Below are 24970 nucleotides of genomic sequence, written 5' to 3'. Positions count from 1 at the left end.
CATAGAAAAAAAATAATGAAAGAACAATTTAAAATTAAATATTACACCTTGGAGCTGCACTGGCTCCCCAAAACCAATTTTAAATAAAATTGCATGAAAAAGACTTTCCTTCATATTCTATGGTAGTATCAGAAACCAAAGTAGTCTCCAGAAGACAAAACAGGGCAAGGAATGTGATAGCATTCTTACAGCTACAAGTGAAAAGTCCAGCCAGATCTAAGGAAAAATAAGTATCATTCCATTGTGGGTAACTCCAGGAGAAGCAATTCTAAACTACTGTGGTAATACAGCGTAAGTTATGTAATTTCAATGGCATTTTCAGAACATACTTTTACAAGAGCTAATTAGCTCTGGAAAGTACTAAGGTTTACCTTAGTTTCAGCAGAATTACAAAGTACAGACTCAGGTAGACTACTGCATGTTTATTGATAAACAACAGTTCCTTGTTGAAACCAGAAACTTTATTAAATTAATGTGACAAAAGTACATAAGCCTTTGTGGACTTTTTAAGACAATTCACACAGGCGCTTTTGGTGAGGAAACCACATTTCAGACTACACAGAAGGAGCTCTGGAGCACGGTCCCAACTTCCATTATTCAGCTTACCGAGTGTTTACCTGCAAAGAATTCCAAGAACATACATGAAGTATGTAACAATTACTTCTCTGATTAAAGATGTTATTTTTTTAGTCACTATAATATCTTGCTATATATATTAGATGGCCAAATGGCATAAGCAGCATGTAAAACTGTATAGAAAATTGAAAATTGTATAGAATTATTTTAAACACATCAATTTAGATGACAGTATCTATCCCAGTGCTTATGAAAGAGATTAAGCAGAAAGCAATGCAAACACTACTCACCACATCATCAATCTTTAGAATACTGCGCACAGTTTCTGTGGCAAGAGTCAGTGCACTGACAGACACTAGCAGTGGTTGAACTACCAGCTCCTCCAAGATGTTGGAAATGCCACCCTACAAGAACAAGCACCTTTTACTTTGGGCAAACGAGGCTACAACTAGATTCAGCAAGTTTTAACAGAATCCTGGAAGCAACACCCCACTTCAAATTAGACCGAGGGCTTGCACTCTTCAGTTCCCAACAGGAATTACTATTGTAGAGGCATTCTGTGGCTACTTGACGTATCCACTCAAAAGCAGGTTCAGAGAGCAAGCTATGATCTCTCTCAACACTAATTCTGGAAGAATCCACTTATAATACACAAACTTGTCCTGTCTTTATTTTAGTCCTAGTGTATTTTCTTTTAAAAATGCAAGCATTTTAAGCATTTTCTTTTTAAAATGCAAATTTTTTTTTTTACCTCTGGAATTCTACACGCAATTCCTTATTACCTTTCTGACATTAATGCCGGCTGTTTTCTCTCCTTGAGCATGTCTGTTTCTCAGCTCTGTCACCGTTGAAATAGGATTGAGGCCTGCATTTTCAGCCAGTGTGGATGGTATGACCTCCAGCGCGTCTCCATACGCACGGACACAATACGAGTCCATACCTCTCAAAGTGCGAGCGTACTCATTCAAGCGCAGCGCCAACTCTATCTCTGGTGCTCCACCTCCTGCAATTAAAGCTCTGAGGAGAGAAATTAAAATTAAACCTCATTTTACCTAAGTCCATAAATAATTAGTTCTCCATATTAATATACTAGATTACTCTGACCAAAAAGGGACATTACCTTTTCTTAACTAAGCATCTAATGACACACAGGGCATCATGAATTGAACGCTCAGCTTCTTCTAGAACAAGTTTGTTGGATCCACGTACCACAATGGTTACAGTTTTTCCAGGGTTTGTACAGCCTGTGATCTAAAACAAAGACACGTTACAGCACTAAAAGAGAGTACTGGACAAAATAATAAAAATAAATAATATATTTGCAACTTTTGTAACAGTACTGAGGTCTGCTGAACAAAACGACTAGGCTTCCCAGGCCAGAGGCTAGTCAGGGATTACAAGTAGGTGCTTTAAGGCTTCTTAGTACTGAAGTTATTACATTCAAGTTAGTAATTATTATTAGAAGAATTGGCAAATGTTAAGAAGCTATTAACGTGTTGTCACTCACCCACCTTTATTAGTTTCCCAGAACTGTTCAAGTTGACCTCCTCTGCCAGCTCAGCAGACCCCAGCATGTCAGGAGTAAATTGGTCAATGTGAGCAACAGGCTTAGTTCCAATCGTCTGAAAAAAAAAAAAAAAAAAAAACCAAAAAACAACCAATAACAACCACCAACAGTAAGAAAACATCCAGAATCCAAACTGCAGAGTCAGGAAGTGTACTGCGTAACATACTTCTGGTGTATTACAGTGAAACACAGGTAGGACTATCCCCTAGAAAAATAAGGGGTGGATGTAAAGAAGTGTGACTACTCAACAGAACAGGACCGTCTTTTAGGGAAATGCCTTCTCAACTCTTACATCACATTCAGAATGTGAAACGCACATGTCATAAGAAACTGGCATTAGCTAGGTGCTTAGGTTTTGATGTTATCTTTAAACACAACTGTTACCGTAATAGACATTTGTATAACTCACTTTACCTTACATATAAACTCAATGTCTTCTCTTTCTATGTCTTTAACCACCATGATCTTCATTTTGTTCAGAAAATGTAGGGCTAGGTCACTAAGAGCATCCCTAAAAACAAGAGGGAAGAAGTCAATCCAGGCTTGTCTTAATAACTGGGTTGCACTAGCCAGTTGCATGCTTCTTTGCAGCAATGCTGAAGTTCTTCAGACTACCAAGTGAAGATGTCACTAAATCCGAAACACAGACAACGCTAGTGCTGCCACTAGTGTCTGTCACTGGCACAGCCAATCTGACACTTCTCAGTGCAACTATTAATGTTTAGCTTCCATTTTCCAGATATTCCAAACAATTCCAGCTGTTCCCCAAATGAACAGAGTAAGCTGGTAAATCGCTATTGACATACCTCAGAATAGATTTCTGAATCAGCAACACATTGCATCCAGCCTTCTTAATTTGTTTTACTAAGTTGAGAATATAAGCTCTCTCTTCACGCAGTACTCTGTCCATTTGAGCATAATCCGACACAACAATTTGGTTGTCCATCTGTTGAGAAAGAAAACCAAGTGTCACCAACTGCTGACTTGATAAGTGAACGTTAAGATGTTCTGCATTCTTTAAATTATCAGCCTGTGATGCAAAGCAAGCAAGCAAGCAATTTCAGTAAAGTATAAAATAATCACAGAACAGGTTGGGTTGGAAAGGACCTCAAAGCCCATCTAATTCCAGCCCCCTGTCGTGGGCAGGGCCCCCTGCCCCCAGCCCAGGCTGCCCCCAGCCCCATCCAGCCTGGCCTTGGGCACTGCCAGGGACGGGGCAGCCACAGCTCCTCCGGGCAGCCTGGGCCATGGGCCTCACCGCCCTCTGAGTGAAGAATTTCTTCCTAAATATCTTATTAGAAATCGTTTAAATAAGAAAATACCAGACTTTTAAACTGTTTTTCTTTATACCATTTTTAAGTTCCTTGTACAAGTTCTGAGTAATAAGCATTACCCAGCAAACCTTCACTACAGCCATGAAATAGAGCTGACAACAACACAACATCTTTAAAAAATATTTTGTCATTAAATTTGCATCTCCAAAGAACTACAGCAAGAGGTTTCACTCCAGGTACATTTAACTTACATCTGTCTTTGGAGCAGACAGGCAGAACTGAATTAGGCCAATTTTGGCTTTCTCCACTCTAGTCACCCCTGTATTCGCCACCTTCTGAGTCAGGACCAGTCCTTCAACCAGTTCACAATCATCAATTGTTCCGCTGGAAACAAAAAAACAATCCATGAGTAGCACTTTGGGGAGCAAGTTTGATAGAGACATAATCCTCTTATTACAAACTGGTTCTTACCCCAACTTCTTAACAATTTTAATATCTCTGAGGTCCACGCTGCTAGCTGTAGATGGGTCAATCACCTTCATCACTGCATCCACACTCATGGGAGAAAGTAAACTAGAATACTGACACACAACCTAAGGGGTTTAATAACAGACAATAAAAAAGTGTGAGATTTAACGCTGATCAACAGTGTCTAGGAATTTCTAGATAATATTGTCCTTGTGTACTAGTTTGACTTTCCATAATGTGCTACCTTCTTCATGGTGACTCCACTCACAGGAAAGAACAGCTATGCTGTGGGAAAAACCTATGCTGAGGGACTTGGGAGAAACTTTGATTTATTTCTTAAACTCTTAGATTAAGCCCTTTGAGAACTTCCCAGATCAGTTTGCCAGAATGGAAACTAATGCATTTGCAGAGATCTTACAGCACAAAGGAGTACTATGGGGAAGAGAAGAAATTGCATTATTGTTGTTTTGGAGCTATTGGCCCTCTAGAACCAGTAAGGAGCTCTGACATCCCGCTGTGCCAGGAATGAAGTTCTTGCAAACAACACGTCTCCAGTTTTTGATGCTGTTTTAGGAACCTCTGCCTCATCATGAAGAACTGCCTACATGAAAGTTGACAAAAGCTCTCAGTATTCCACCTGTCTTTTCTGTTACTGTTTTTCAGTTTAAGCTTGCATATATATTTTAGACTCAGCAGCTAATATTACTATGTATTTCAGACTGAAATTCAGTTTAGGCGTGTCAATTCAATCTTGATCAGCCAGAGAGTTTTGAGAAGTCAGTCTAACAGAGGGTAGCTATTGTCTCAAAACCAACTAGATTCATGAGGGGATTCTTAATAAATGAACAGTAGTGCACTGGAAAGAGCCAAATGGCTCAGCTTGCCTGGAGGTAGTACGAAGTTTGAGAATCAGCCATACCTTTGAGTTCAGCGAAGTAGTTGCGCTATTTAGTAAGGTTTCTCTGTCACTCAGTTCAACTGGCTGTGCCATGTTGGTCAACACTTCGATACCTTTTTCCAAAGCTTTCTGGAATGACTCAGAAATGATGGTGGGGTGAATTCCTGTGAATTGTATAAAAGGTGATTTTATTTGGTTTTACTTTCAAACCAACGGTCTATTTTTTTCCCCACCTCCCGTTGCAATTTCAGATTATTTTAGAGACACTAATGTCAGAATAAATAGAACCTATTTTAGCAAAATATGTTCCTCGTAAGCAGATAACTTCCCCTTACTACTATCTACAGTTAAAGCTGAGGAAAAAAGCTGTTATGTTCCTAAGAATTTGTCCTCATGGGCAAGTAGTGCACATTTCCCTGCAATGTTTGGCAGAGCAGAGACTTTTCTCAAAATATTATTTTTCCCTGGCATTGTCAAAGCCCACTTTTGTGATGGCAAGCGCTACATTTGCTGAGTAGAAAAAAGGAAAAGAATAGAATCACTAGCTTCGAATTTTATTTATCCCTTTTAGGTATTTCTCTGTCCATGAGAGAAGTACAAATATAATCTAGGTGAGCTTTTACAAGGCACTATCTTCACATGAGTGAGACACTGTCTCCTGTATCAATGGTAATGTGTTCAGCTCAAAAGACTAAACAATGGATTTTCAGTTATTAGTGGGACATGAGCGAACCCTGAAGTTACCTTTCATGTTTAAGCTGCTAATAGCGGCTTTCAGCTTCATGATAAACATGCAGCCAAACGTGGGACTTAACTACTTCATAACTAAGGTTTTTGTATTAAGTATGCACGCTTACCTTTCTGAAGGAGTCTGGAACAGGCATCCAGAAGAGCTCCAGCAATGACAACAACAGACGTAGTGCCATCACCAGCTTCAATATCTTGTGCTTTTGACAGCTCTACCAACTAAACAGCGAATTACAACAAAAGCTTATATATAATGCTGCTTAACTGAAAACTCTGACAAGTGCCAAAAAAGAGATACTCAAGAATGCTGCGCTACTGAAACTACCCAACTACCCATGGTATCACATCTCACACTAATCACATCTCTTCTGATTTGCAAGTGACTTCTCATACTGGTATATGGTTGAATGACCAACCATTAAAAACAAACAAGAACAAACCACAGAAACCAAGGAACTTTTCTCCCAAGCATAAAACTAATTACCCCCACGTAACAGGTCAATCTTTCCCCCTTGCTTTAGAAGGGCCCCACCTAGCTCACTTCCATCTCTAGCCACAATCAAATCTAAGAGATCTGCACTTAACTATTCAAAAGTCCAGGCTACTGCTTCCTAGGGCCACAATGTAATTCATTCTCTTCTCTCTCTTCTGTCCTAGTGGTATGGGACATCACCAGCTTTTCTTTCTCACATCAGAGAAAATTTGGGCTAGATCATTTTATACCTTAAAACGTATTGGAAATGGATTCTGCACGAGGAATACGAGATAAGCCATAAAGACCTGGAATTCTATAGCACACCACACCATCACAATAGGCTGTCTTGAGGCACCCTGCACAAAATCTCTTGCTCTATCACTACCGAGTAATACTCCTCAAATCTACGTGAAACATTACTATGCTCTTTTGTCCCAGAAACAAAGCTCTAACATGTATCATTGTCCGAGCGATGGAGAAACGCTTACCATTTTGGCAGCTGGGTGCAAAACCTGCATTTGTTTCAGGATAGTAGCACCATCATTAGTGATCGTTACGTCTCCTTTAGCATCCTGGATCTGAAGGAGAAACAGCACTGGTTAGTGACCAGGATTTGTTAACGTGATGCTTGATGTAAGACAGCTTTCCTGACAACATCGTTTCTCAGACTGAGATATGTATTTAGTTGACACTTCCTCTAAACGAATAGAGTTTGGTCACAAAGTAAGAATGTTTTTCAAGCTTAGACAAAAGCCAAGACAAAAGGCTGGGCGCTACTTAAGTCATGTTGACATACAGCACCTTCAGCAATGTCAACGTTTACAAAATTTAAGCGTAAGATTTACCATTTTATCCATTCCTTTTGGTCCGAGGCTCGTTCTGATGGCATCAGCAACAGCTGGAAAGAGAACAAACAGGTCTGCGAGCTGCCCAGGAGAGCCCCAAGCACCCACCCCTCCCTGCAGCCACCTCCCCTGCAGAAACACCACCGCCGGGACCCGGCACCTTCCCCAGCCCTCCCGGCCCTCACCCTTGCCGGCGGCGATGTTGCTGTTGCGGATCTGGGCGGGCTTGTCGCGGTCCTGGTACGTGCCCTTGGCCCGGCTCCCGCCGCCGCCGCCGCCGTGGCCGTGGCCCTTGGGCCCCGCGTTCTCCGGCATCGTCGCTGGCCGCCGATGGGCCCGCGGGCACGGCGGCGCTGCGGTAACGGCCGCCCCGCCTCGGGTGGGCAACGGCGGGCTCGGGTGGGCTCGGAGGGAAGCGGGCGGACACGGATGAGGCGCGGATGGCGGCGGATGGACGCGGATGGCGGCGGATGGCCGCGAACCTTCCAGAAGGCGCCGCCGCCGCCACCCTCAGGAGGCGCCCGGGTCCTTCCAGCCGGCGCCGCGCGTGACGTCACGCCGAGCGGCTGCCCGCCCCGCGCCTGCTGCCCGGAAGCGGCACTAACCCCGTGCAGGCGGACGGCGCGGACACCTACAGGCGGCCGGGGGCCGCTTCTAGAACGAGCCGCGCGGGGGCCTCGCGGCGAGGTTTCCCGCCTAGCGGGGGTTACGCCAATGGCGTAACCGGGCCCGTTCTGCCTGGGCGGCCGCCTCCCGCCTGGCGTAAGTGCTGCCGGCAGGGGGCGCGGCCGTACGGGCGGGGGCGGCCCCGCCCCTGAGGGAAACCCTGAGGGAGCGGGGCTTTTTTGGGTATGGAGCGGGGGATTTTGGGTACGGAATATTTTTTTTTTTTAATTTTTTGGATACGGGGCAGCTTCTGAGAGGGTCCCGCTGCCAAAACGCCGGGCTCTCAGCCGGACAGGCAGGGTGTGTGGCAGGCAGCGCTCCGGGGGCCGCGGTCAGCTCCCGCGGCGCTGTGAGGGGAAATTCTCCTCAGAGGGCGCCTCCTGCCGCGCCGGGCTCAGCCGCGCCAGCACGGAGCGCGAGGGGTGCCTCCGCCTGCGGTGTGGCGTGTGCCGCGGGGCAGGTGTCCCCCTGTTTGACTGCTTTGGCGGTCAGGTTGTCCCGGGTGTATCAGGTTATTAGCGGGTTTGTCCAGAGCGTAGGAACATCTCCGAAGAAATGTGTTCGCAGGGACTGGCATCTCGGTTCCTTTACGGTGAAGAACCGGAGTTTTGCCCTAGGGGCAAGGAGCAGTTCCAGCCTACCAGGCTTTGGATGCACGTTTTATTGTAAACAAAACAAAAAACACAGTAAAGCACCTTTCCTGGGGAGGACACTCAGGGTTTACCATGTCCACGTTCAGCGTTAGTTCATTTGGGTGCATTGGGTTGTGTGTGTGAAGCCCGGAAAACACCCGTAGACGTACATCTTATTTCAGGGGGGATATGAGCGTTAGGTAGGGTCTTTCCTTTTTCTTGAAGATTACTTGCCAAGTACTCTCGGGGCAGTGGCGATGACAACCTAATGAATTACTGCCAAAAACAGCATGACATCCTCTCACCTAATGGCCTTAGATAGTTACTAAGTGACTTAATTGTGCCCTGATAAGAGTGAGTAGCTTCTACGCATTTGATGGGTCTAACACCAATGCTTTCCCAGCACAAGATAGTTTGCACAGTAAGTAGATTACAGTTATTCAGAGAAGAAGAAAGTCTACCCAGTGCTGATTGCCTGGTTATTATAATTTTTTTTTTCTCCTGGCCTGAGCTTCGTCCCGCAGGATGTGGCTAGTGGTGTCTCAGCACTATGCCCCAGTAGGAGCTCGCAGGAGCCACCAGCGCTGTGCCGCCTGTGAGCTGGGGACAGCTCTGTCACTGCTCCCACCAGCCACGAGCCCCATGAACCATGGGGGTTCATGGACCATGGTTCATGTGGGTTTTCCTTGGGATTCTTTCATTTCTTGTGCTTACTTTGGTTCTCCCCTGCTCTGGGTGTATCCAGCATGCGTTGTATTGTGAAGACTTGTTGCTCTTCTCACACGTCTTCCATTTCTTGTTAGTCTTTCCTGAGTTTTTTACTTCCCTTATGTACCTTTTTAAAAACAAAACAAAACAAAACCAAACAACACAAAACCCAAAGAACCATTGTAAGCAGGTGAAAATAGCTGCACACCCATTAAAGGGGGTTGCAGAAATGCTTACTGTGGTAGGACGCTGGGAATTACACAGTGCCAGCTTTTCCTTATACGTGCTAGTGGGTAATGTCATCCAGCACTGACGTGCGAGGGTTAGGGAGCACAAAATACAGTGCTGCACCTTCAGAAGGCAGAAAAACACCCTGTTTCTGGTGGTTATGTTTACACAGGTAAACATTGCTAAGCCAGTGAGGAATTTGCTATAAGGGACTCCTATGGATTCAGACCTGTCTTTTTAAAGACTGTATTTCAAAGGTAGCTACGTTATCAAAGTACTCTTAAAAAAGTGTTTATTATTATTTTTAAGCATAAAAGAGTTGCTTAATAGATCCCCATCTGAGTATTGTGATATTCCCCAGTAACATTAGGAAAATTTAGTTCCCAAAATCTACAATATTTAAAAAAACCTTACTGTTCTTGTAGACTGATTTTCCAGTTTGGGTCTTCTCAGGAATCCCCTTCTTGTTCTTTTCCTTGCTGGTGTCAGCTTGGCACAGCGCTTCCTGGCCATAAGGCTGCAAAAAGAATTGGAGGTGAGGACAGATAAAGTGCCAGAAAGCAGTCTGGGACGGGGGCTGTACCTGCTGACAGTTCTCATCACTTCTGCTTAGTGAACTGAAAACAAATGGGCACCCTAATAGAAAACAAATCGCTGGGTGAACAGTGGCACAAAGGAAACCCATTTTTCTGTGTATCTAGAACCCGCAGTTGCAAGCTCAGGCTGAAGCTTTTCCTTTGGCTGGGCCTTTATCAGGTCTCTGGGGGGTTCCTCTGCCTCTAGAGAGCACTGAGCTGAACAAAAGCGATTTCTGGAATTGCCTGCTGGAATATCAGGATAAATGCTACTGATTCTATGAATAATCCCCCAGTTTCTTTAAAGTCCAGTAACACCAGTGACAAGGTATTGTGTATCCTCCCGCTATTATCATGAAAACTGTTAGAAAAGGTCTTTTAAAAGCTTCTTCAAGTGTTGGCAGGTGTGGATACACAGGTGCACACAGTCGTGTAGCCAGCATCAGTGAGCCTTGGTCTGTGAGGCGCGGACTGAAGTTCTGTGGTGAAAGAGCCAGTATTTCCCTGTGGGGTGGCACCTAAGCAAGATGATTCCACCCTCTCCCTCTAGATGACAGCAGAACCCAGCCTTGCTATAAGGGCTTGTTTCCTGAGTATATTTCAAAAATAATATTGTTATTTGTTGGCTTGCTTGATTACTTTTTAAAAAAGTTTGAATTTACTCTTGATATAGTGCCCGACTTGAGAACAAACTCTGTATGCTTCGGACAGCTGATAAAAAGGAAAAGTACTGGGAATTTAAACATGATGTTCTTTCATGAGTATCTGCTTCCACAAACACAAAACGTGTTCTCACATGTGATAAATGTCTCTTTCACAGGTAAAGTGCGAACCAGATGCTTCTTGACAAGCAAGATCCTGAACCCTCAGAGCCATCCCCATTTCTCCCTCCAGGTGAGTGTGTTTTTTGGAGACTGCTGTGCAGGAGTGCATCTGTGCCGCTGCAGTGCTCGCTGAATGAGCGTGGGGCGTTGATCTTGCATCCTTCCACCATGAGGCTGATAAAGCCAGCGGCGTGAAGTGAACACCCTGCCTTAAGCTCTTTGACTCTGGGCAGTTCGATGAGCGCTCAGAAGCAGGCTCCTCTCCTCTCCATCGTGGAGGTGGATCTGGGTGAAGTGCCTTCTGCTGCACAGGGCTTTCCACCCACGTTTGTGCCACCCAGGAGAATGCTCCGGGCGACTGCTTCTCTAAATGGCATGTGTTGCACTAAAGATGGTGATGTCCCTCACGGTTCCCTTGTAGCCACCAAGGCTTTTGCCTGCATGGTGTCTGATCCTTGAAGAGAGCAGTTTTTTTCCGAGTTGAGGCTTTTTCAGGGATCCTCTCCTTTTTCCCGCGAGTTTCTGCTTCCTGGTTGGCTCCATGAGGCTCAGTGACTGATTTTTGAAATGCTGAGATAGGAGAGGGAACGGCTCATGCCTCTGCTGCGACACCCAGGGGATGCACCCACACGCTCTCTTGGCTATTTTGGTCTTCCTTTGCTTGGACTTGGACTGCTAGAAAGAAAGCAAATGTTGCCAAGTGAAGGGAAAAGGTTCTTGGGAATGCATTTTTTAGGAAGAAAAGCCCACAAAAAAATTGTAAAACATTTGAATGCTCACGGTGCTTCCTCTGAATGATCTTTTCACAGAGATAAACAGGACAATTATGTACGAGGATTATACACAGGCTATAAGATGGGCTTCAAGAGAACTTTACCCCAGTGATTATTGCTCCCTTTCTAGGGTGGAATTGTGAAATCGGTAGGTGCAGCTGCAGTGAAAGCTCTAGAAGGGACAATGTGGTGATTCACTTTCTCTAGGAGTGTATGCTGGTTTTAAGTAGCAGCGATAGGCAGTGCTTTTCCAAGAAATGCTTTATACCCAAATGCTTACTTTGTGAATGTTGTGAGTTGTTCAAACAAAAATTGCAGGTTTGAATAATTGCCATTTTACCTGTTCCTGGGCTGCATCAGTTACTTAAAAGACACGGGTTCTGGGTGGGGATTGAGGGGAAAACTTTTTTTTTAACCTGAGCAGGAATTTGTGAGGTACAGCAGAATAAAAGATATTAGCTTTCCTAACTTGAAAATCACTTCAGACTCTGGCTTGAAGGCAGAGAAGGCCTGTGGAAAGGCACGAGGGGCTGGGAGAGAACTGGTTGGAGGAGTCGGGTGCGATAAACCTGTGTCTTGCAATGAGGAAGGATTCAAGAGGCTGAGGCTGAAGAGCAGCACAGGGCTGGTGTGGGTTTGTGGGGGCGTTTTGCAGGCCTTTTTGGCTGAAAGTGGAGTCTGCTTTACCTGCCCCTGCAAGATGCTGCTTCTTCGGCCTCACGGCAGCTGTAACTCGCGTGGGGGACACAACAGCTCTTGACACATATGTGTGAGGCCTTGGGTACTTGACTCTCGTCCTTGCAGTCTACATTTCTTCTCAGCTTGTTATCGTGGTGCTTCTTTTCGGTACCCTAACTGCTTTAGAGCTGCTCTGTTGCGTGCTGCCTCTGCAACAGGGCTCCCCTAAACTCGCCTTGCCCTTTGCAATGTATTTCCTGAGAAAGGGGCTGTGTGCAAGGGGGGTTATTTAAACATTTTGTTTGTTGTTAGAGCTCTTCAGATGTTGAGCAAATCTTTGATGTCTTGGTTGCTGAAACAAATGGAGCTCTGGGTACTACCCCTGAAGCAGCGCAGAGACTGGCAGCAGGTGGGAAGCCCTACTAAAACAGCACGACAGAATATGGAGCGCTGTGTCCCTGCTGTGGGACTGCTCTGCTTCAGGGGTGCAGCAAAAGATCAGTCTGCTCAATCAGAGTTGCCGGCTGTTGGCTTCTTGGGGCAGTGAAATGGGGAGAAGGTGAAAAAGTAGCCTGTAAAATGTCTGGGCTGCTCTGAGAGGTAACCAGGCTTTTCGGAGAGCCACAGGATGTGCTCACGCTGATGTGCTTGGGTGAGGACAATGGGTAAGGCTTTTCTGAACTTGGGGTGTGATTTGCTCTCTGAGGGGCGTCAAAAGGGGTGTGCAATCAGTGCACACATCTCGGGGGAGCAGCTGTGACAAGACGTGACTTGGACATGGTTACAACCACGTGAGGAGCTTGTGAGTGCTCCCACGTCTCAGCACAAGGCACGTGGTGGCACGTGGCGGGGCTCAGCGCCAGCCCTCCTGGCTGCAGTGGCTCCCTGGCCATCCTCAGAGGGGACGGTGCTGCAGCGACAGCATCTGCTGCGTCCTTCATCCCACCCAAGCTGTTAGGCTTTTGGGTAGCTGTGGGGTCGGAGCATCCCCTTGCCACTGAGTGCAGTCAAATCCTGTTACCTGGGGGTCTTCTGGTGAGCTTTGTGGTAGGCGTTGCAGTGAATATGCTTTGTAACACAATAAAGGCTAGTTAAGACACAAAACTCTGACTTTAAATGCACCCTGTTGCTTTGGGCTAACAGCTAAACTGGAACAATCTGCTTTATTTCCAGCTGCAGTGTCTTTTTGCTCTTCCCCTCGAGAGCTAATCTTCAGGAGTATATATGTAGCTATTCACAAATCTCTTATTTTGCTCCACTTTATTTCTGTTTCTGGTAATACCAAAGACCCCAAGCAAGGTCTTTTCGAGCTCTGTTTTCCAAACAAGGGAGTATGTGATCCCTGCCCCACTTTGCAATAATGTGAGTCAAAGGTTCTTGCTTACTTGGAATGAAAGTAAAGTATCATCTGCTCCTGTTTACAAGGCCTTCCAGACAGTAGGGGAAAAAAACCACCTGAAATGAATACGAGAAACTACACCCAAACAGAGAAAGTTATAAACTACCAGAGTAGGAAAATAGAAGAGATTTGCAATGGGAGAGCCGATACCGTCCTGCTTCCTTCATCTGCAATTCACTTCTGCTGGAAGCTGAGCCACGGGGCCCAGACAGGCTCAGGAGCTGAGGACGGGCACGGCAGGGACTTGCAGGGAGCATCTCTCCTGACTGCTGTCCGTTCCTGCGCTGGTGCTGGGAAAGGATACATTTGCACAAAAGGGTTGCAGGCCCTTAGAAGTGAGGATGTCCCAGCCCGCTTCATACGGCACATACAGAAGGAAAACTCTGATGACATCAGATACACAAATTGATCCCAATAAAAATGTCCCTCTACTACATGCCTAAAGGCTCCAAAACAGCAAAATGTTTGAATTCGTTCCTTGGGCTAAGCACTGTAGATAGTAAACACAGCTCAGAGATCTAGATCTTTAACAAAGAACCAGTCTGTAGCTTTTATTTCCATTAATACAGGGAGCATTAAAAACCTATGGACAGGACAGAGACTCTTTTGCACTGTACAGCAGCCTTTGTTCTCTGAAGTCGGGGGATTTTATCTACACAGCAGCACAAACATGCGGCTCCTGGGACAGAAACCTACAGGTCTCTGAACACTGACTGTTAGAAATACTTGATCAGGACAAACACCTTGTCTTACAAAAACAGCTCTTGGATTAATTTTTTTTTAATTTTTTTAAATGAAAAGATCTCAAAGCTGCTGAATTCTCAGCATCTGTTGCTATTCTTGTAGCAGAGGTTAGTACCTGTAAGTACACTTGAAAAAAAATGTCTGCATGAGTATCTGCTGTTGCTAGTGGATGGGATTTCATTTTTCAAGTCTCAGCAACACGCGCCCAAAATGGTTTCGTTACTTGGCTCTTTGCCTCTGTGTGAGGTAAATCGTCAGCCTGCTAAATGTGCAGATGGAACCGAGCAATAATCTCGTGTTGAAAATCAGTTTTGAAGCAAGTGCTGATGTGCTCCCCTCGCTTCGGGGGCACTGCAGCATCGCAAACTCCTCACCGCCTGCTCGCTGCCTGGGCTCAGGGTTGTGGCAGCTCTCCGGAGCCTCGGTTGTGGAAGACAGCATGTAAAGGCAGAACAAAAGGATCCTGCCTCAGTCATCCTGCAGTGTCTCGTTCTTCCCCTTTGCAATTAATTTTTGCATTTCTTTCCCTTATCCGAGTTAGAGCTGAGCAGCTGCAGGCACCAGAGCTATTTGCCGGAGCTGGATGTGCACAGCACCTTGCTACCGAGCCCGAGGAGATCTTTCTCACGTTCCTTCCAGGAATGTTCTCTTCTTGAATAATACCTATGTACTTACGTTAGGAGAAATGGTAAATTCAACTTCACTGATGTGAATAAAAGCAGTATCTGTCTTGCTTGGTGAGATGCGTTACAGATTCTTGCTTTGCTTGGGCTGTATCCGTGACAGCTGGCAAGGCAACGTCTCACTGCGTGAAGTGTGTGCTGGTGTGTTTGTAGGTGATTATAAAAGTAACTTCAAGGGTAGTGTCCAGGTTTGCTGCTGCTTAGCACATGAACAAGAACCCACAGGCTCTTTTTTTTTGCTAAATTCTTTTGTTTTTGTTCCTCCTTTGGAAGCACAGGGGCTATGAAGTCTGGTGTTCCCTAGTTTTGCTGAAGGACATTTTGAGGATCTCAGGAAAATGTACCAGAGTGATAGAGACAGAGAACTTGGGTGGAGAGCAATCACCTTGAGCTAACTCGTGGTCTGTAGTTTTAAGGGGTAATCAAACGCTGGGTTCTTGTAAGAGACTAAGTGTGTACCATATTGCTCACTGTGAGGCTTTTTATGTGCCTTGCACAGACAAACAGACAAAATGATTGTGGAAATGAGAAAGAGTCCGCTTGCTGCAGACAGAGCAGCAAAGACAGACTTGTAGCTGAGCTTCGTTTGAAATCTGGTGCACGAGTTACCTGCAATTCCCTGACTTGTCACCTGGCTTGACCCCGCTTTGTTCAAAGCAGTCACACAGATGTGGTAAGTGGTGTACGGTTGCAGGTTATACAGGGTGTACTGCCTTGCTGTGGCATAAATATTGTCCAGGACGAGCCGTCTCTCCTCGTTGCCTTGGTCGTGAAGCATCAGCTGGTAGGTACGAACAACTGAATTTGGGGCGCACCAGTGTACCTGTGCAGAGCTGTCTGTGACTTCAGACACCTCCCTGAGCCTCGGAGGGTCCGGGATTTCATCCTCCCTCGACATGCCAGGGCACAAACATCGGGATATGCTCTGAAGTTCGCTGCACGGTCTCTGAAGGTGCCTGCAAGGATTGTAGTCGCACGAGGTGTATACCTGTTGCACGGGGGGTTCTGTTGTCTGCTCCTCATACTCGTAGTCGTCCACGTAGTGTATCAGCGACCTGGTGGATGCTGATGCCGAGTGAGCACCGGACCGTGTGGAGTTCAGCCGGCGCAGCTCTGTCTGCGGGGTTCTTTCCACAGCAAAGGAGTGAATGTAATGGTCAGCGGCATCTGGATCCTCCCTTGCTGTAGAAGGATAATCACTGGTGGGCTGGCTGAATGGGCCTTGCTGGGGAAACGCCTCCTGAGTTTTTCTGAGCTCCCTCTGAGGCTGATCTGTTTGAGCGTGACTCATGGCGCTGCGATCCGGGGCCCGGCTGTGGAGCTCTCTGAGAAAACCGGGGGAGGTGGTTGCTGGCGCGAGGGAAGGGGGATGGCTCATGGCTTCAGAAACTTCCTCGTCCTCCCGGGAGGAACTGCTGGCTTTTATGAGCAGCAGCTCGGCTGGGCTGGCTGCGGTTGTGCTCGGCACATTCCTGTGAGTTAGGGAGCTGGTGTGAGTGTCTTTGGTTAGCAGAGCGGAGCCTGTCGTTACTGTGGCCGTGCTGGTGTAGCCGGCAAAGCTGAAAGCTTCATCTTCGGTGGAGGGTGTGTTTGAGTCGGGCAGCGTGACGTTTCTCTCAGACTGGCATTCATCGTAGAGCTCTTGCAGTGTAAAAACTGTGGAGGGTCTGTCCCAATTTTCCTGGGACACATTGCAAAAAGTGTCTGAAGCCCTGCAGAGGGAACAAGTTAGAACAGATAAATTCAGCACGAACCTTACAGGTCCCTGTCAGCCTTTTGGATGGTCGTTGGCAACCTGCTGTCCAAAACCAGTCTTCACATTAAAGAAGACATGAAACTTAGAGCAAGGCTAGGTTGTACTGTCAATAGTCCTGTGCTTGGCAGATGGCTTTCCACAGCACTGTGAACGCAGCTGACTGGCTTTAGGCAGACTTTAATGCCTCACTAAGAGGGGACTGCCTGTAGAGGGTTGCAACAGGGTCCCCAAGATCCTTAAGGCCAGCTGGCTCAGGCAGCGGGAGCTGTGCTAACACTGGGTGTGCTTTTGAGTGACGAAGCTCGATTTCTTTCTTTGCTCAGACACTGCAGCTTTTCGTGAAGAACGCAAGTGCTAAGGCTGTCCTGATGAGAGGCGATCTGATTTTAACAACGTACCTCCCTGCTTTCTTCACCATGGGTGACAAAACTTCTTGGTGGCCCTTCCCAAGGAAGACAGATCCTACATATGCAAAGTAACTGCAGCTTACTGCGGTCAGTCTGTTGGAGAATGTGGAAACAACCGGGGACAAATGGTGCTGTTTGCAGGGGGCTTTGTGCGCTGCCTGTGCTGATTGAGGCTCTGGGAATACGAGGGCAAGCAGGAAATAATAAGCGAAACTGCTTGCAAAGTCTTCTGGTTCTGCTCCCAGTGCTGGCCCACCAAGGCCACCTAGCTAGCTTATTTTTATCTCTTTAGTACAGAAAATATGGACAAAAAGAGCAAATAAACTATTCTCACCCTGAAGTAGAATTCACAGCTAATACCACTTTACTTTTCTACATATGCCCATCACATTTATGTACTTTGAAGTATAATTCAGCCATGGTATTTACCCCTAAAGAAGACTTTATTTTGCATTTTTACCTCTAGTGGAAGGGAAGAACACACAAGGAGTCTGAAAAGTTTGGATCATGGTGACTGTTTGGTCCCCAAATAACTTGCAGATTTGAGTTATGTCTGAAGAGCTTTACATTATCTCCTTGAACTCACTCACCTTTGCAGCACAACTTTCTTGGGCTTGGAGAGCAGCCAGGAGAGCCTGCAGTCACACAGCAGGGGATTTCCGTGCAAGTTGATGGTGATGCTGTCTGATGAAGTGATATTCCAAGGATTAAAGGAACTCAGGTTGCAGCTACAGGATGACAAACACAATAATTAGCAAGTGCTGAGCTACCTTCCAGGGTCTGGAGCATGCTTAGTACCCCAAGGTGCGTAGGACACAGAGCAACATTCCCAGTTCCCTCAGAAACCCCGTGCTGTCACACCACCAGCACTCTTCTGCACTTGGAGGTCCAGCTGCCACCTGCCCACCTCTGACTTGCACGAGGCAGCCGCTGTCTGCCAGCGCCTAACAGGAGCTCTGTGAGTGGCCAAGGGCTTCAGAGGTGGGTCACACCTTTAGAGATGGCAGCTGGAAAGAACAGACGATCGCTGCCGTCACGCAGTCAGCTGCGCTCTATGTTCTGTCATTTCTCTGGCTTCTTTCTCAATCTGCTTCCAATGACTTCACTTCCTCAATGCCAGTCACTCTCCTCTTGTCAGTTACCTCTCGCAACATGCACTCACATCTCCTACATCAGATGATGAATGTAGGAAGCATTGTTAGCCTGACAGAGCTGCAGAAAAAAAGCATGATCGTGTGACCCCTGCAGCCTGAGTGCTCAGAAGATGCTCTCTTTCGCCTGTGACTGTAATTGTTATTCCTCTGGTTTTTGAGTTTGGGTCATGATTTTTGGTGCTGATATTTCTATGGGTGTTGTAAAGTGCTGTGTAAATTCAATGTGGCAATCTAGTGAGGCATTTTTTTATTTGTATTTTTTGGTTAAACCGGTTTCTTTATTTTCCTGAAACTGGTTCCTAGAACACAGCCACTGCTCTAGTGTTTGCTTTCTGATACGCTAATCTGGGCTGATATAGAAAGTTTTCTAAGGTGCTCTCCAAATCTTTTTCTTTGTTGACTGTTCTGCCTGCAGTTTACTTACCTCCGTTTTCATAGAGGTAGGTAAACCTTTTTTTTTTAATTATTAGAAAAAAAACCAAACAACTCACTTCTGAAATGAGAGATGGCTCAGATGAGGTGTGCTTTCAAACATCTCTGTCCTTACGAAACCCAGGGAGTGGGAGTCATCACAGTTGAGCTCCCTGAGATGAGGCATGAACCTGAGGTCGGTATCGAGGCTTCTTAGTCGGGACATCTTTGTCAGGTGAAGCGCTCTGAGGTTGGGCATGTCTTTGGCCCACTCTGGTTGAACTGAAGCAGAAAAGAGATTTTTACCTTTTGCATAAACAGAGCATTGCTGTGGATTTCTGCTGAGCAAAAAAAAAGGTAGAGTGAGCTGTATGGGCTTGATGAGGTGAAACCTCAAGCCTGGGGAATGGCGAAGCTGCTGTTTACTGGAATCAGGGCATATCCATGTGGGAAAAACCCCTCTGTGCTGCCTCCACCTTGCACGCTGTCTGGGAGAACTGCCACTATCGGGCGCTGTCGCAGTGAGGGCGCTGCCCCGACCCCACGCCGTGGTTCTTGGTCAGTGTTAACAAGCAGCCTGCCAGTGAAACCTCCCGGGGCCCCTGGGAGACCAGGACTGGTTCATATCAAAAGAGCTATGAATAAAGCTGTGAAATGAGGCAGAGAAGCACGTGAGGGGGCCTTGCGGATAGGCCAGGAAGGCACTGGACCAGCGTGCAGGAGAACTGGGGGCAGGTGTTGGCTCTGCCCCAGCTGGGCAAGGCATTCGGCGTCTCTCCCTCAGCACCTCAGGTATAGGCTGAAGCTGACAGAGGAGGCAAGCAGAAAAACCGTGTGTCAGTTGCCCAGGGCAGGGATGGGCTCGCTGTGTGGCAGCTATTTGTCCAGCTGCCGACACAAAACACCTCTCTGCGCTACATCAACTCCGATACAAGCGGAGTATGAGTGTGGGGCCTGACAATGAACGATTTCAGCAGTTTGTCTGGAAAGAGAAATGACTCCCCTGCGTTTCCCAAAGCTCACCTCAGGGCAGGCAGCAGCAGAGGAGCTGGGCAGCAGAGCGAGGCAGAGCCCTGTCGGTGCTTTGCCTGTCCTCAGGGAGACCGCTGTGCGTGAGGGCTTCTCCCCAGCAGCTACGTGACTGGCTGGAGAGCGCCTGGCACGCTCACATCAGCAGCGGATGAGGCCAAGGCCCCGTGCTTACAGTGGGGGATTTGTCGACTTACTTTTCTCCAGAAAGGTCCCGCTCAGATCAAGCACGTTGATGGTGTTCCCAGTCCTGTTTGTAGCCTCACTGGGAGATGTGCTGATGGCAAAAGCAGACTCCCTAATTCCCCTGCGGTTGTCCTGCCCGAGCAGAGTTGTGGAGAGGTTCAGGAACTGTAGCTGAGGGTAGCAGGAGAAAGCCAACGGCTGGATTTCAGTCAGTGGGTTTCCAGCCAGGGACAGCCACCTCAGGCTGGGCAGGAAGGAAGCGTGGCACAACGGCACAGACGACAGCTTGTTAAAGCTTAAGTCCAGGAAAAGGAGACTGCCGAGAGCATCAGGTCCCCACCTGACCACCCGGAGAAGGTTCTGCCTCAGCGAGAGGACGCGCAGCCGCGGCAGGCTTGCTATCTCCGTGCTGTTCAGCTCTTCTAGGAGGTTGTTGCTGAGGTCTAAGGTCTCCAGGGCCTCCGGTAGGCAGGTAGGGAAGGTCGTCAGGGTGCTGCTGGTCAGCTGCAGGGTGATCCAGGTCCTGTTCTTCCGATCCTCGCAGGGCAAGCTGGTGAGGTTAACGTTCTCCCAAGTGTCTTCCTGAGCCAGCTGGAAAAATGTGGTGACATCCCTGGATGCCACAGGCTCCGCTCTGCTCGCCGGGCCTGATGCTGCGCTCCTCACCAGCAGGGAGAGGGTGAGCAGAAGGGACAGCATCCTTCTGCCAAGTGCCTTGCTGTTAGTTGTGAGACCTGTTTGGGTTTTGTTTCAGGGAGGGGAAAACAAAACATCAGCATTAAGAGCGAAATTAACATTCCTCCAGGTAGCTACAAGCTGTTTGAAAGTGAAACATTTATAACTGCTTTCCTGGTGCATCCAGGCAGTGCAAGTGATAATTAATTTCTGTAATTAAGCCTAAGTAAACTCGAGCCCTTTGGGACAGCAGTACCATGTGATCTTAGTCTAAGTTTGCCTGCAATCTTCCATGCAGTCTGACACGATGAACAAGCAAAGTCAGTAGGGAGCTAATAAAATAAATTGTTCGTGGTTTTCTAGGATATTCAAATCCTGGTAAATTTGGAGAATCAAGAGCAGTAGCTCAGGACTAGTCTGGCCTGGGGTGTGCTGCTCCGCTGTGAAAATACCGGTTGGTAGGGCACGAGCTGCAGGAGAGAGGCGTATTACCATGCTATGGGGCTTTGCTTTCCCACCTGATTGTGTATCGCTCTCCCCAGGGCTCTCCGGCTGTGCTCCCAGGGAAGAGGTGTCCGGGGGGAGGTACCAGGCAATAGGGCCAGGGCCAGGGGTGACCATGGCACGGGATTGTTCTCTGTGAGGGTGTTGGTGCAAAGCAAGCGTATGGACCTAGGGCAGGGGAGGACTGCCAAACACTCAATTAAAGGATGCAGGAGCTCAAACTGGGCTGGGCTGCAGTGGGTGTGCAGGTGAAAGTGCCTTTTCTCTCTTAGGAGCGACTTTCTGTCCCTTAGCAAGAGTCGAAACAGCAGCAGCCCAGGGCTCGTGTGGGCTCTGCCTGGGCAGTTCTGGCACACCCAGCTCCACCCCAGCTTGGTTGGGGGCATCACAGCCCCCAGCGCGCTTGTCCTTATCCTCTCCGAGGTGGGCAAAGAGCGGCGTTTTTGACAGTGATACATTTGTGAAAAATTCATGAAATCCATGAAACTTGTAAGCACCAAATGAGCCTACATGGTTCTGAGAATTTTAAAAGCTCAGTAGGAAACTGAAGACCCATAAAAATAATTTTAAAAAAAGTCCTAAATGACTTGCCCAAGGTCGCACAGGTAGGTCTGTGTCAGAGGAAGGAATTAGCCACAGCCCTAAACTAGTGCTTTACTTGCTGGGCTGCCTTTCATGCTTGCAGGCATTGCAATGATCATTCCTCATCTAAAAACCTACCACTGCGTGGGGTGGCTGAAGCCCCCTCTGGTATGAAATATGGCAGACTTTTCCTGGCCATGAAGGCCACTTGCCATTCCCTGGGTGGTGCCAGGAATTGCCAGGCCATCCCCTATCGCTCCCATCTCAGGTTTGAAATAGGGACCGGTATATTTTGGTCACCTGCGTACTTTTTGGTATCTGGAGCCGTGCAGGAGCTGAGCAGCCTCAGTGGAGATGCTGGATTCCCCGCTCCATGGCACATGGCACCCAGAGGATGGGAGCAGTGGCACTGCTGGATCCTGGTCCTACATTCGCACTTAGTCCCCAGATCTAAACCGCAGCCGCTTGCACGTACCTGCCCAGCAGTCCTGATGCCTTGTGCCTCCCCTCTGCGCAGCACCGGTTGCCCGGCCCTGATTTTATACACTTGGGTGACTCAGCCGAGGAGCGTAAAATGTCTCTGTTCTCTTCCCGGCTTCCCCTGCTCACGGCTCTGCCCACAAACGCAGGCGAGGTTTGTTCCAGGCTCGCTCCCCCACAAGCAGCTTCCCCCTGCCTGGAGAGGGGGTGGCTCCGCTCAGCCTTCCCCGCTCCTCCACCCGGCTGGAGGAGGGTGGGAGGGCTCCGTTTCCCAACTCCGCTCCCCAGGCAGGGCTGCTCCGTCTGTCTGCTCCAAGCAGCGCGTGGAGGGAACAGATCCGTGTCTCCAGTCCCAACTCGCACATCTCCCACTGACTGGCGGAGAGGGGCCGGGAGGGGAGAGGAGTTACTGTGTGTGTTTTGCTCGCAGACAAAGATGATGTAGAGCTAAGGCTCTGCCTGCTGACGTGGGCTTCGATACCTCTAGGCGCCAACAAAGGGCTTAAAGTATTTACGTTGCTCTGTAAGACACTTGCATCTGGGGGAAGTCCTGGAAACGTTCCCCCAGAACAAATGCCTTTTGACACAACGGTCCCTCCAGGGAGGCATTCTGCTCTGGGACGTGCCCAAAGCAAAGCTCTCACCTGCTGCTTCTGCAGAGCGCTTTCAGCTGAGGGAGCGGGCCTGCGGCATCGTGCACCGAGTGTGACAGCTCTGGAGGCTGCTCTGAGTCCTGCTGCACGGGGCTTCTCTTCTCGGTTCTGCCTCTGCCGTGCTGCACGGCTGGGGGCAGTTCCCTTCCTGCTCCCTCACTCATCCTTTGGTGTAAGTAAGACTGACGATGAAAAACCAAGGGGCCTGCTCTGAGCCAGGTCTCTCGGCATTGCCACGATTCAAATAATTAGGTCAGGAGCTGGGACTAAAGGCAGGAACTCAAAGGGAATGAATTAGTAGAGGTTGTTCCAAAGGAAAAGCAGAAGTGTGGTTGTTCAGTTGCTGCTATAAGCCGATTAATGATCGGGATTTCAGGGAGAACAGTAGCTGGTGCTTTCCATTTGTCAGGAGGACAGAACAGATTGTGGCATGGAAGGCAAAACAGACCTGTGAGTTTTGGTGCTAAAGTGCAGATAAGGGTCTTGCTTTCACAAAAACCTTGACTCTGCATGTACGCAGGCCTTATCTTCTGACCGTGTCAGGCATTATCTGCGTGGGGAGAGGGCCTTGAGGAACACCAGAACATCCACAGACCGAGATATGGGCTTTCGGCAGGACTCTTGGAGCCCTTGCGGTTCCCTCGGAGGCTGGGTGCGATGTACACGCTGTTCCGTGTGGAACGGCTCTTGGGCAGGACAAACAGTTTCCTAACTGGGGGGCTAATCCCCCAGATTAACCCGGGTGGAGCTGCTGGCAGTCCTGCGCTCCGGGGAGCACGCAGGCCGGGCGCCTGCAGCCCAGCAGGTAGCTTCACAGACCCACCGGGTTCAAAGGGCAAACGGGAGCAGGTTAAAAAATTCTGAAGAATTTGCTGCAGGGGTGAGTGGAAGCAAAGTCCAGCCTCAGCCAGAGCAGTGGAAACCCTGCCTTCCCTTTGCCTTTGCAGGCAAATATTTGCCCTGCCAAATTCTGCTTTGCTTTTAATGCGTTCAACCTTACGATTTCATTCTGGGGACTGAGACGAGCGGCCTGGTAAGACTGGAAACTGCAAGTGAGCCGTTCATGTCAGTGAAAGTGGAAGCAGGGCGGAGTCATTGCCCAGGGGAGCCTGATTCTGAGCAATACAGAGAAGCTCTTCCATGGAGTAGAGCTCCACATTTGTCTGATGTTTGGATGCCTGATTTTTGGGGCAGGCTATATTCTCCCAGCTCTTAGCCTAGCTGCAAACTAGTAATTTGGAACCCTGCTGGCATGGCACATCTGGGAGAGCTGCCCAGGTGCTGACGGAGGTTTCCCCAGGCAGGAGGCAGCTCTCTCACCAGCTTCCTTGAAATCATCCCGTAGCAGCAGGCAGGGACTTCCCCTGTGTGTCACTCGAGCCAGTTCCCATGGCGCTGCTTCTTCAGGTTATTGCTCTCCTTCTTGTGCTTTTCTGGGAGTTTCAGTGGCAACCTGAGGGAATGTTCAACAAAGGCAGGCATTCTTGTCAGCCTTTTTTTCACTGCGATGATGTATGCGGCACGAAGAGCTAAACCAGACGCCCCCTCCCCAGGGCTGGCTGTGCCGCACAACCCCCCCCCCCCCCTGCCTGCAGGAATGCGGCAGAGGGATGAGCCCCGCATTCCTTTGTGACACCGAGATAGGGAGAGACCAAGGCGAGGATGGTACCAGGCAGTAAAGTTTAGGAGATGAGTGTTTCTCAGTGGCTGTGATCCAAGCGATGGCTAATTATGAAAAAATCCTGAAAAATCTGGAGAATGGCTTTTAAAGCCAACAGAAAAAAAAGGAAATACTTTACAGGTCACTTCACTGAGCATACACGAGCAAGATGCTTTCCTGCAGAGAGCAGGGAGAGAGGATTATTTAGCCTGAGGTTTCAGGCATGTGTGCTGTCCGCTGCAGTAACGCTGTCTGAAGGCAGCAGCGAATCCCCTGTGGAACGTGTGCGAGAGCAGACAGCGGCCGCTGACATTGGGAGCATTTTACCCTCACCTGCCTTTGGTTTAATTAAGCACGACATACAGAATGTAGTCACAGCTGAGCCAAGGTATTAGTTTCCTAAAGGTTTTTGGTTTAATCTGTATAACATTCCTGTCCTCTGCATTGCAAAACGCCTCTTTCTTCAGCAATGCCTTCCATTCCAGGGTGGACACTCTCTCTGTCAAGCACCTCTCACGCATCTGGCCCCGTGCAGTTAGTGACTCAGTTACTGCAGCCCACCGAGGCCATGGTCTTTCAACCTGGGTATAATCCGGTGGTACAACGCAGCAGAAGGCAAGTTTAACCAGGTTACTGCGTGAGTAAGGGAGTGCAGGGGTGCCCTGGGGCATGCCATCCCGCTCCGGCTCACCCGTGGGCTGCCTGCAGGAGCT

At 48.2% G+C, this 24970-nt stretch overlaps 2 protein-coding genes and 1 long non-coding RNA gene across 5 annotated transcripts in view; 1 reads left to right on the top strand and 2 right to left on the bottom strand.

Annotated features, from left to right (window-relative positions):
- Positions 1 to 407: 407 nt before the first annotated feature.
- Positions 408 to 7393, bottom strand: CCT4 (chaperonin containing TCP1 subunit 4). Its single transcript, XM_048060949.2, has 14 exons — positions 7036 to 7393; positions 6851 to 6903; positions 6494 to 6583; positions 5641 to 5749; positions 4805 to 4947; positions 3889 to 4010; positions 3669 to 3801; positions 2950 to 3089; positions 2558 to 2654; positions 2088 to 2198; positions 1697 to 1827; positions 1359 to 1593; positions 867 to 980; positions 408 to 617 (listed from the first exon to the last, which is right to left on the bottom strand). The coding sequence occupies exons 1-14, from the start codon at positions 7163 to 7165 to the stop codon at positions 603 to 605; spliced, it is 1623 nt and encodes a 540-aa protein (XP_047916906.1). The 5' UTR covers positions 7166 to 7393; the 3' UTR covers positions 408 to 602.
- Positions 7394 to 9532: 2139 nt separating this feature from the next.
- Positions 9533 to 24970, top strand: part of LOC136790593 (uncharacterized) — a 68891-nt gene continuing 53453 nt past the window's right edge. Inside the window, exons 1-2 of one of the 2 annotated variants that reach the window (XR_010830846.1) lie at positions 9533 to 10386; positions 10480 to 10553. This is a non-coding gene — a long non-coding RNA (uncharacterized lncRNA). The remainder of the gene's footprint in view (positions 10387 to 10479; positions 10554 to 24970) is intronic. The other variant, XR_010830845.1, reaches the window with a different exon arrangement.
- LRRN4 (leucine rich repeat neuronal 4) lies at positions 13180 to 22235 on the bottom strand. Of its 2 annotated transcripts, none has more exons than XM_013182153.3 (5): positions 21940 to 22235; positions 19715 to 20437; positions 18569 to 18770; positions 17514 to 17651; positions 13180 to 16472 (listed from the first exon to the last, which is right to left on the bottom strand). In XM_013182153.3, exons 2-5 carry the CDS (start codon positions 20400 to 20402, stop codon positions 15152 to 15154), a joined length of 2349 nt encoding a protein of 782 aa, XP_013037607.3. In that variant the 5' UTR covers positions 20403 to 20437; positions 21940 to 22235; the 3' UTR covers positions 13180 to 15151. The 2 variants fall into 2 exon arrangements, with proteins under 2 accessions (XP_013037607.3, XP_066851464.1); XM_066995363.1 differs by lacking the exon at positions 21940 to 22235 and adding an exon at positions 21773 to 21902.

The sequence above is a fragment of the Anser cygnoides genome, chromosome 3 (assembly GCF_040182565.1).
Source record: "Anser cygnoides isolate HZ-2024a breed goose chromosome 3, Taihu_goose_T2T_genome, whole genome shotgun sequence".
Taxonomy (NCBI): Eukaryota; Metazoa; Chordata; class Aves; order Anseriformes; family Anatidae; genus Anser; species Anser cygnoides.
Note: the sequence above shows the minus strand (reverse complement) of the source record. Positions and strands in the feature narration are given on the sequence as shown.

Bases quoted from the DNA above. Each gene is read 5' to 3' on its own strand.
- CCT4 (XM_048060949.2), bottom strand. From the start codon at position 7,165: ATGCCGGAGAACGCGGGGCCCAAGGGCCACGGCCACGGCGGCGGCGGC. The intron at 6,584-6,850 runs GTAAATCTTACG...TTTCTCCTTCAG, and splicing joins CAAAAGGAATGGATAAAATG to ATCCAGGATGCTAAAGGAGA. The intron at 3,802-3,888 runs GTAAGAACCAGT...TTTTGTTTCCAG, and splicing joins AAAATTGTTAAGAAGTTGGG to CGGAACAATTGATGATTGTG.
- LRRN4 (XM_013182153.3), bottom strand. From the start codon at position 20,402: ATGCTGTCCCTTCTGCTCACCCTCTCCCTGCTGGTGAGGAGCGCAGCA. The intron at 17,652-18,568 runs GTGAGTTGTTTG...GTCATCCTGTAG, and splicing joins AGCCATCTCTCATTTCAGAA to CTGCAACCTGAGTTCCTTTA. The intron at 16,473-17,513 runs GTGAGTGAGTTC...TTCCCTCTGCAG, and splicing joins AAGAAAGTTGTGCTGCAAAG to GGCTTCAGACACTTTTTGCA.